Genomic DNA, 11778 nt, shown 5'->3' with positions numbered 1-11778 from the left:
TTCTACTTTCAATATTAAATAAAAAAACAAATGATCGAATGATACACGGATTCTGTCAGTGCAAGCTTAATTTTGTTAATTGTTACAAAATTGGTTTAATTTATAGCAAGTGCATGTTGCATTCTCAGCACTGCCGTGACAAGAGCTCTAACAGTAATTAGGGTACAGTAAATATCTGTTTACGGTAAAAATTTTTTTTTTTTACAAAAGAGTAACAGAGTGCTATTTGTTACCTTTCAGGTTTAATACTGCAACACCAAAGTTAAATGCTTTAAGTATAAATGGCTTTGTACTTTGAAAAAGAGACCTGAACCATATCTAGGAGCAAGAATATCTTAGGCTTGGAGGTAGGACAGTTAATAACCCCAAACACCATGGAAACCACATAGTAGGGCTCTGGAACCACCCACTTATTCCACTTTTGCAAATTCAAATAAACACAATTATTTTACATTTTGAAGCATAAATACAATCACCAGAAGTAACAAGCTAAAGTTAGGCCATAAAGTGAATTTCAAAATAAACTACACCATAATTGCATAACTTCAGCATCACCACCACTAAGCTTCCAACAACAGTTTAATTATTATTATATTTTTTTTAGTCTACAAGTTGGAAAGTAGTTAACAACAGTGTGAGTATAAACACAACAATGCTGTGAAAGTGGACTAGTAAGTAGGCTAGATAAGTTTTTCTGCTTTGCGTGATGAAGTTTACTCTCACTGACAACCTCTGATGTCTCGTTTATCCACTAGTCCAACTGCCTTTTTTAATATTTGTAAAAAAAATCATGAGTGGGGTAGGGCTGGACAATAATTCAATATCAATATGTATCGCGATATAATTTTTTTCAATAACGGTGATATGATTTTTAAACACATTTCCGATATTTCGATGCCATTGTCTCTCCTTAAACTCTGCAGTGTATAGGCTATGCGGCCGTTAGTCCTTTACAGAAGCATTAAAAATAAATCTTAAAATTAAAATGATATAGGCTACAGAAAGCGAGCAGCGAGTGCTCCCAAGCTGTCATTCACTTCAGCTGCAGCGCTAATGGCTAGAATGCGCAACGCTGCAAATCCAATGTTGAGGCTCCGCCATTATTATTGAATTTCATTAGTCCCACTTATATATGCACGTTTGTTCACGGGAAAGTGAGCAAGAGACAACAGTTATGGTATCATGATTATAGTTAAATAAGATGAAAGACATAGGCTATACTATAAAGAAATTAGCTACATTTATTTTCAAATTAAATATCACAACACACATTTATCATTCAGTCTAGTGCGTTTTACATATAATGTAAGCGCAACTTGTGTAGATTTAAAAAGGCATGACTGCTTAATTTTGGTGTGTATTTGTATACTTTTACCATCTAATCAATCTCAGCATGCTTTAATTTGGTGTCGCTAGACGTTTGCATCACTAAGGTTAAATTAGCCAAAGCCTTTTTTGGCCTGTGCTCTGGAAGTGATCTGTTAATTCTGCTAAACAATAGTGTTCATATCGATATTGGAATTATATCGTATCGACCGAAATTAAGAAATATATTGTGATATAAATTTTGGCCATATCGTCCAGCCCTAGAGTGGGGTATTACTAATGCGTTTTATGTTGTGAAGATATCTTGAGCGTGTGTTAACAACAGACCTTGTTTCAGGCATTTAACCAAGAACCCATTCAAAAAACCCATTGACTTCAGGACAATGGAAAGGGAAGTTAAAAAATGGTAACTAGTTTCCAGGTTTTCGGACTCATTCCTGAGGCACTCTAATGGGAATTTGCCATGCTGTTCTGGAAAATGTCCGTATCAGATCCAGAGCTTCTGCGGTGAAGGCTCAGGACCAAGTGAACTTAGAGTTCCTCAGACTTTTCAAAGTTTCAGAGTTCCTCAGACTTTTCATTGAGCCTCACTCTAGTCGGCCAGATCTGAAAGGTCCGTAATGTAGTGTCTGTTTCCATAGGACCGTCCTGTTTGAGATGAGCTAACCGTGAGTTTGCCGCATGGATCATCTGGCTGTCACCTGAACCTCCTCTGCGGTGTTTCTCATCTTTTTAACATGATGGAAATTCTTTTCTGTTACTTAGTGATGCTGGCACTCTGACTACACTTCCACTTTAGCACAGTCATGAGTGTGTTTGAGCTGGGTCTACGGGCGTGTGTCATGGCACCTATGTGGTGTGTTCTCACAGGCAGGTTCGATGCAGTCACACACAAGCCTTCAGCATGAGGTAAACGGCTCTGTTTGCTCAGGTGTGTCCGTTTTCTCATTCCCTTCTCTTCAAGGAGGACATCCCCTGCTCTTCCTCCTGCTTCTGTCCGCCCGTACCGCTGTCACCCACAGAACACATTCCGCAACTCTCTGACAAATAGGAGACGTGGAGGAAGTGTGTTTGATGTGTGTGTCCGCCGACATGTTTGCGTTTGATGCTGTACAGGTGAGCTGTCCGACTGCTTGATTCAGCAGGAGAGAAGGAGCTCAGTAACTAGTGACACACAAGCTCCAACTGTGTACTCGCCAAACATGGGGCTCTATTACACACATGGATCTCAATAGGCTACCTCCAGACACACGTACACATAGTGAAACTCTCAGATGTGTTGGCAAACTGTAAGAATTTGTTTTCTGCTCATCAGTCACTCAGATTTGTGCTTGTTTTCACCGGCTGCACAATTGAAATATTTTTTTTAGCAGCATCTTTTTATATTACCTTTTTTATATTTTTAATTTTACATTAAATGTTAAATTTTCTTCAATCTTCAACAATTTGAATTGAATTTACTGCTTTTATTTATAACGGTTTCCTTTTTTTTATCCCTTTCTAGTGGATTCTTCCAAGCTTTTGTTTTGTTTTTTTAATTGCAAGAACGATAACTTTAGTGCTGTAAAAAACTTAGTAGATCCCATGAAAAAACCATATAATCTTATCATGTGTATGTTTATATGTGTGTGTGTGTATATATATATATATATATGTGGTGCCGCGATGCTGTTGTGGTCTGCAAACACTGCTCACCCCTGGTGGAGTTTATGATTATTAAGTTGCCGGCCGTTCTATCTACTGAGGGAATATACAGCCATACTGCTTGTTGCTGTATACATCCCTCCCAGCTCCTATCACATACACACACCATAGATTTTATACAGCATATTTTTATATTTATTTTAATTCATTCTTTCTTTTCCAAGGCTTTTTTTTGTCCCCTTCATTTTTAGAATGATTATTTTCAGTGCTGTGAAAAATTTGTGTACCCCATAAAAACTGTATGGGTTAATTTTTCTTTTTAAATTATTTGTAAAAACAAAAAAAATCAGTATAATCACATTTGATGTACTAGCAATCATTCAGAGTATAGTTCCTAGACACATCGGCCTAGAAAATTGCAACTTTTCATTTTCCGTCGGTCTTAGTACACGATGTAACTACAGAAAAGTCAAGTTTTAAATATGAAAAATAACGAAACTCTTTGGTCATTTTTTGAGCGAGATGCTAACGGTCTAATCAGATTCAATGATCTATGCTAAGCTACAGCTAAAAGTGCTACCGCCAGACCCGGAGATCGGCTGAATGGATTCGAAAACGGTAAAACTCAACTGTTTAACTCTAGGGGAGTTGGAAAATGAGCCTATTTTCAAAAATAGTGGAGTGTTCCTTTAAAGGTAACTTTGTTGCCTCCTGAGGTTTATTTCAGCTACAATAATGCAAAAACACATATCATGTTTGTACAACTTCCAGTGCTTAGAACTAAAAGTCAAAAATACGTATTGTGTTTATCTTTGACTGACTGGCATCTCTTATCTAAGAGGAGACCTGTTAGTTTGGTTTGAGCGTTTGTTTGTGTCTTTGAAAGAAACCCCTTTTTTCTTTATTTATTTATGTGTGTGTATGTTGTGTGAGAGAGAAAAGAGTACTCTCTTAGGCTCATCTGTGGAGTAGAATGGGTCTGTCTCTTTTTTTCTTTGGAATTTGTGAGCAGCTTGATGTATTTGACATCTGCGTGACAGGCCACTGCTCCTCAAGACTAGCCCAGAAACTGCGCTGTCCAGACCATTTCTGTGTGTGTGTGTGTGTGTGTGTGTGTGTGTGCATGGAATTGTGTTTGCACATCAGAGCAGCCAAGCATTGCCACCGGCGGAAAAACAAAATACACAGAAACACACAAATCCACTGGCCTTTTTTAAAATACCCATCGCTTCTTCTGTCATGAGATAAATTTTGACACCAACAATGAGTGTGTGTCAAGTTGTCAGTTTATCTCTGTCTCTTCCTTCTACGCATCCACTTTGTCTCATTCTCGCCCTTTTCCTCTGCCTTATTCCTCCCTTCTTTTCGTCTCTCTCAGGCCTTTAAGTCAAGATTGTCCATGAATAGTGCATGTTATTTTGTTTTGTAGATTTCTGTTTGACAGTCTGCCTGTCCTTTTTATTGTTTTGGTTTAACGGAAATAACCCGAAGAATCAAGTCCAGACCGGGCCTGAACCGAACCCTCCAGAGCATCGTTTTCTCAAGAGTCTCCTTGTACCGTTATTGCAAAACCTTGCAGTAACTTTAATGGTTATACAGCCATATTTCCACTCACTAACACATCCACACACTCTCGCACGTGCACTCATGTCCTTTCTCAAATCTGGACATAACCTTTTTAATGCCTTTACTTTAATGTTATTAACAGGACATTTTATTTTACTCTAAAAGTCAAGACCCATTTGGGCGAAGTCTAGCCGCTCGGTGCACTCACAAAAAGCCCTTCCCATGTGAAAACACTGCCATTATTAACATAGCTGAAATGTGAAACTCGGTCTCCGTAAATGTCAGGGAATATAGGGCATATATATGGCCCTCTTTCTCCGTTAACGTCTCCGCTGTGCGTCTGCGTTCTTAAGGGAACAGCGTGGCCATTCTGCCGCGCTGCTTGATGGGGGAATTGGGTGCGGAGGCCGGATCGGGGTCACTGATGTAACACCCCCCACCGTCCCACCTGAGCGGGGTAAGAGAAGGCAGTCTCACTTGCACCTGCGGTGAAGAAATAGAGGACGTGTGTGTCGGAGAGGGACAGGAGTGGGTGCACTTGTGAAATTTATGTGGGTATCGGGAGTTTTACGCCGGTTGCTGTTGGATTTACAGGTCGGAATGGAATGCAGCCCAATGAAACGCTCTTTGATGGGCAGAGCAGGTTGAGTTTTAACAGACGAGCGACGCATAGAAGGCCGTAGTTTATGTGGCTTTGAGAAGACCCTCTGCTGCCTTCTAGAGCCGTAAAAACCTGAGATGCCCATGAACTAGAGCACTATGGGATGGCAGCAGAGGGTTCTGGGAAATGTGCTCTGACTGGGAAGAGATACTTATGAAACTGTGTGAAATTTTCCTCTTTTGGAGCTTTTTACTTTTGTAGATGTATGAATAGAAATAAAATAAAGGCCAGTGTGGACTTTCTAATATGCTTCTTCGTGAAAATGCTGATGATGTCCTGAGAAAACATTGAATATGCAGTGCTTTTAAAGACAAAAAAAAATAAATAAATAAAATTCTACATTTATTTGTGGTTTTTGTTCTCTTTACAGAGGCGGAGGCTTATACAGGAACTGGGTGAGCAGAGGACTCCCTACCTTTCTCCTGCAGACCCAGGATTTCAGGAACTGGTTAGAAACTCATACAAATCTCCACAATGCTTCATAATTTTTGATCTGTATGTACTCTACTGTTAAAAAGGTTAGGGTCAGTGTATATATATATATATATATATATATAATATATATATAGCACGGTTCTATTAAATTGATTAACAACTTTCATTCTGCACAGACACAATAAATTGATCAAGTGACAGTAAAGACATTTATAATGTTGCAAAAGTTTTCTATTTCAAATAAACTGTGTTCTTTTTAACTTTATATTCATCAAAGAATCCTGAAAAAAAGTATTTTGGTTTCCACAAAAATATTAGGCAGCACAACTGATTTCGACATTGATAGTAATAAGAAATGTTTCTTGAGCACCAAATCAGAATATTAGATTATTTTCTGAAGGATCATATGATGCAAGCTGTTGAACATTTAGCTTTGTTGTTACAGGATTAAGTTACATTTCAAAGTAATAAAATAGAATGTTTATTTTAAATTGTAATATTTTACAATATTACTATTTTAAGTCAAATAAATGCAGCATTGGTTCTGCAAGAGCTTAAGATACTTATTTTAAAACAAAATCTTTCTGATCCCAAACCTGGGACAGTTGTGTATAATGTAAAGATAGAAATAGATAGATAGAAATGGCAAATCATAATTGGTGTTTTCCAGGCTTGGAAAAATCTGAAAGGTAAATGACTTTGTTGCCTCTAGCAGAACTACTGAAACCTATGGCTGTTTTAAACAAGTTTCACACACTAAATGATTCATTAGCAAGTTAATCTGAAGTTTAACATTATTATTATTATTATTATTGACATTATCCAGTAGTGCCAAATGAATGGAACAAAGTAATTGATTAAATTCTTTACGGGAGTCCCCATACTTTCTGGCCAAGACTGCTCACATACTGTTTTTTGTTTTGTTTTTAATAATTTAATTGTTATGTTTGCTTGGGACAATGTGTAATCTGTGAACAATCTTTGTGTAATCTGACAGTGGGACTCCAGTTATGCAGGACTGGCTTTACGACAGTCTAGTGCCCTGCCAGATGGTCTCCATGAGAGGGTGCAGTCTGCTTTGAGAACTCTTCAGCGGCGTGGATGTCTCCTCCGAGATCTTGTCCGAGTCCGAGATCGGGACGTCTTCACAGCTGTTTCGCGTGCTCTCGTGGGTCAGCCGGGCCACACATACCGTTATCTGGACACCCGTCTGTTCACTATCCCCTGGCACTGTGAGGGAGAAGAAGGCCAGAAAGATGAGAAAGACAAACCTTGCTGTGACTCCGACCTGAGGGACGCTTGCAAAGCATTGTGGGAGCTCAATCAGTTCTTTTGCTCGGATGTAAAGCAGCAGACAAACGCAAGAGGCGTCAAGCGTTCCCGCAGTGACACTGAAAACAGTGAAGACACACCGGGGGAGGGAATGTGCGAAGAGAGTGTTAAGGACAGGTTACTTGAGGAGAAGCAGGAGGAAGAGGAGGAAGAGGAAGAAGACAGTGGTCAGGGCTGTTCTCATTCCTCACCTCCTTCATCTGCTCTGCCACCTGATGTGGCCGGCCTGGTTCAGTTTAACATTACCCTCATCAACTACATGGACACTACAGCCATGACCCAACTGAAGGAAGAGCCGTATTATGGCATGGGCAAGATGGCGGTTGGTTGGCATCATGATGAGAACCTGGTTCCTCTGTCACCAGTTGCTGTCTACAGCTATAGCTGCCCAGCAGAGCCAAAGAATGAAGGTGAGAGGTCAAAAGTCTTGGGTAGAGCATTTAATACTGTATCAGAGCCATGGCACCATAGGGCTCTAACACTGTCATTCTGAGCCTCTTAGATTCAAAGACCCGACTTTGTCCAAGACAATATTTAAAACCCTCCTATCAAAGCTGATACAGTATGTACCTCTAGTAATTCTGTTGTAACAAAACAAATAAACGTAGAAATATGATGGCAGTTTACTCTTTAATGTACATCTTTATTTTAATGGGGTTTTAGCATTTTTAGTTAAGATTATTATTATTATTATTATTATTATTATTATTATTATTATACCTACTTTTAAATCAAGCATAGCATTCTGGCAGGTCACGTCAGTCAAGCTTGCATCAGCTGACTCTCAGTTGATCAATGACTACCTAAAGGAATACAACGCCTATCACAACATATCTATATAAAGTCTATTCAGTATTCAGGAGCTTTATTGCATTGCTCAGGAGCTAATTACCCTCCTCCATCCCCAGCTCCTCCTTTCGTTCACAGTCAGGACTTGACTTCTGATATTCCTCGTTAAGTCAGACTCCTTTATCTTTAAATATATTGTCACATTAAATTGTCATTAAGAACATTAATGATATCTGCTACATTTGGTTCTCTTCTGTTTACCCAAGGGTAAGAGCTGCTCTCCCTGCTCTTATTCATGCTAGGCTGCATGGATGGGCATGGAGTTTTTGCCCAGAACAGAACCATACCACCAATCCAAACTGAGCTAATTGTCAATCATCTTTGACAATAGTGATCCTGACAGAAATAATGTTAAGTCTTATTGGGGCCTCTCTGGATGTTTTCTAAGGTCCCCTAGTGGACTCCAGCCCACTAGGGTAAATTTATTTATTTATTTATGCATTGTTTATTGAATGTACTTTTTTTATACATTTACTTTTTTATGGACAAAAATGTAATCAGAATCAGAATGCAATTGTTAATAAATAATTACTGCTTATTTAAAATTTTATACTGTATAAAACATTATAGAATTACATTTTATAATCGAAACTGATAATTAACTGAAAAATAAAAATTCTGTCATTTACTCACCCTAATGTCTTTCCAAGCCTGTATGACTTTCTTTATTCTGTGGAACACAAAAAGAGATGTTTTGAAGAACAGTTTTTGTCCATGCATTGAATGTCGGTGGTGACCAAAACTACATATTTTTTCTTTTTTGTTCTGCATCAGTATGAAATGCATTATTAGAATTTTCATTTTTGGGTTAACTCTCCCTTTATACATTCCCACTCCTGTTTCATTCTCATTGAAGAGACAACAAATCCTTTCTTTTTCTAGCTCACCACTGAGAACCTAAAACATTTATTATGACACCAGCTAGTTCAAAACCATCCTTCACTTGATAGGTCGAATGTGTTCATGCAGTCATTGTATGAACTTGTTCCATGGAGAAGGAGCCAGATCTTCCATATTTCACATGAATCTCACTGGAGACGTTTTCTGGACATCAGTCTCTCTTCACATCAGGCTAACAGCTTAGCATGCAGCTGTGTGCGTGTGTGTGTGTCGGTTCGACAGAACAGAGCGTGGTGTGCTAACCGGAACCACCTGCCTCACGAGCTCTGTTTCGCCAATCTCTTACTGACCGATTTGACCTTTGACCTCCCCAGGGCCCGCTTCAAACAGCTCATGAATGGTCTGTGTGTGTGTGTTTTTGTGTGTGAATGTGTCAGTTTGTGTGGAATTATTCCACAGCTGTTCTTTTGGAGGTAAAATTGACCCCTCGGTTCCAGACTTCAGAGAGACTCCCCTGATGGAACCCGTGCAGAGCATAGCACAAAATGTTGCCTTCACTTTAGAGAAATCGCTATGAAATGCTGCAGACCAGCTGAAACGGATTGTTGCTCAGAAGAATTTTGCTTTGTACATCATTTATTTGTTGCTGTGTGTGTGTGTGTGTGTGCACGAATGGGTTTTATTTTTTTTATTGTCCCTTTGGATAACATCTGTGTGTTGTATAGATTCGTGTTTCACCTGAACATGCTTTGAAGAAGAATATCTCACCGAAGCTTTTCATGATGCCTGTATCTTTTAACACATCTGTGATGGGTTTATAGAGTTATGCTGGCTGTGCGTGTAGTATCACGAACAGTCGCTCAGTGACAAACCTGTTCAGCTCTTCATCCAACACTGACTAGATCCAGCTCATTTCCTTTTCTAACAGGCAATGGTTTGTGCCACTGTGATTTTGAAGTGTTTTTGATGGAATCTTTTCTGCCGCTGCTGTTAGCTGCAGATGGCCCTTTGAGAGCTGTGTCAGAAAGCAAAGGCTGAAATTAAGTTACTATTTATCCCTGCTGAGCGCAGAGAAAGCCTTGCTCAGGGCTCGGGCTTCCAAGAGCGCTTTTGTATTGATTTCACTGATCGGTGCCAGCCTGCCCTCTCTTATTTTATTTATTTACTTACTTTTTTTGTCTTATCAGTTACACTTTCTTTCTTTCTTTCTCTTTGGCTCTGTCATTGCTTTTTGATTAACACAGATGGTTGGTGGAAGTTGCATAACATTTTATTAGTAAGTACTGTATTAAGTATTAGTGAGACATTTTATCCAAAGCGACTTACTGTGCACTTATTATGGTTCTTGAAACGGCAACTTGAGGTAATGACATTACTTACAACTAGTTGTTAATGCAGCGATGTCTAAAACTCCTTGTAATTTTGTGTTGCACAATATATCGGTTTTCCACCAATATTAGAGTGTTTTTTATTGTATTTGCCTTACTCTATTTTTACATTTAGATTACCTTTTGTGGTCATTGATTCTCACTTAAAGTTAATCTGTAACAATAATAATTTAATGTAGGATACTGCAAATCTCAAAATGAATATCTGTTTTCATACTGTACAGTATAATGTGATGTCTAAATTCACTTGTAGTGAATATATTTAAAATATATAAAATATATTTTATATTTAGTTTTTAGTGTTTATTTTTGATTTAGGCATAAATAATTTAGAAATGGCCATGCTTATTAAAATAATGCATCCTTGTTGCAGTGCAATTACACAAATAAGTACTGACTAATATTAATTAACAACATGCACTTATAATAAGTTTAGGGTTAGGATTTGATTTAGTGTTAGTTACATGTAATTGTGTATGATTATTACTGTTATTACTATAGTGAATACATGTGCTGTGAGTTGTTGCAAGGACACATTAAACTTAAGTGTCACCATAGAAATTTAACATCGACCATTCAGTGGTCACTGGCTATAACAAATATATTATTATCTGATTATGTGTTATTTATCATTATTTAGATAAAAAAACTAAAAAACTGGTACATCTTTGCTGTAAATTTCAAACTACATCTTTGTTTACAGGGGCGACTGAAAAGGACGGGGAGGGACAGAGTAAAGAAAAACAAAAACAAAAACAAAAAGAAACCGAGACAGAAGGCGAAGGAACAAGTAAAGAAGAACTGAAGAAAGAAGAAGGAGAAGGTTCGGAGAAGGAGGAAGTACAGAAAGAGAAGGCATGTTGGCGTGTTGGACTGAAGGTGGCCTGGGACATCCACACACCAGGTCTGGCTTTGCCTCTACAGTCCGGAGACTGCTACTATATGACAGGTACACAATCACATTCATCTGTATCCAGAAACAGTAGACTCAAGTACATGTGTAAAGCGGATTGTACCGTCTCGGTCATGTTGAAATGCATTAGACCAGGAATTATCTTTCCCAGAGGATATACACATCTACATCCTTTTATATACATATGTGTCTGTTTCCCTAGGATTTTGCTTCCACAGGTTCCTTTATCATGTGTATCAGAGAGGTTAAGAAAACCAAATGTTATTTTATGAAGCGCTGTGACCCCTGTCTGAGAGCAGGACTGAGAGAGAGAATCAGTAAATCAGACTTTTATTACTGATGGCTACAACAGATGCCCCCTGTCTCCGACCCCACATACACGCAAACCCTCTCCTCTAAATATCCCATAAAGTGAGACTGATGACCTTGATAAGGACACTATTTATTTCCCGATTTCTGTGTACAAGCATGACTAATGCTTTCCCCCCCTATGCACACAGTTTTATCATCTCCGCTTGGACATTTTCATCTGTTTGGAAGAGCTTTCCAGTGGTCGGGGCTCTTTGTTGCTGGCTGCTCTAAACTGAGCGTTATTTATACCTACCTAATGGCACTCTTACTCTTGTGAAGTGACTTTAAGTGAAAAGCTAAAGTAACATAAACATAATGGGTCATAATGGGTTTCCTGGGCGCAGGACAAGGGTGAAAGTGTGACTGGAAAACTGGCTTATAAACTGTTAATGACACTATGTCTTCTGGCTGAATTAGTCAGATTTTTTTTTTTTTTTCTGTTGAATTTGTAGAAAGCTACTTCTAAAGGCACA

General features: G+C 38.6%; 1 protein-coding gene across 4 annotated transcripts in view; it reads left to right on the top strand.

Moving 5' to 3' along the window:
- The window catches only part of LOC107696699 (alpha-ketoglutarate-dependent dioxygenase FTO-like), a 157760-nt gene that overhangs the window by 31149 nt on the left and 114833 nt on the right, over nucleotides 1–11778 (top strand). For all 4 annotated transcript variants that reach the window (XM_016497160.1, XM_016497162.1, XM_016497161.1 and 1 more), the window contains exons 2-4: nucleotides 5568–5645; nucleotides 6630–7374; nucleotides 10745–10990. In XM_016497160.1, the coding sequence (XP_016352646.1) occupies nucleotides 5568–5645; nucleotides 6630–7374; nucleotides 10745–10990 (1069 nt within the window). The remainder of the gene's footprint in view (nucleotides 1–5567; nucleotides 5646–6629; nucleotides 7375–10744; nucleotides 10991–11778) is intronic.

Source organism: Sinocyclocheilus anshuiensis, unplaced genomic scaffold (genome assembly GCF_001515605.1).
Source record: "Sinocyclocheilus anshuiensis isolate Anshui unplaced genomic scaffold, SAMN03320099.WGS_v1.1 scaffold354, whole genome shotgun sequence".
Lineage (NCBI taxonomy): Eukaryota > Metazoa > Chordata > Actinopteri > Cypriniformes > Cyprinidae > Sinocyclocheilus > Sinocyclocheilus anshuiensis.
The sequence above is the reverse complement of the archived record's forward strand: the minus strand, read 5'-3'. Positions and strand labels throughout refer to the sequence as shown.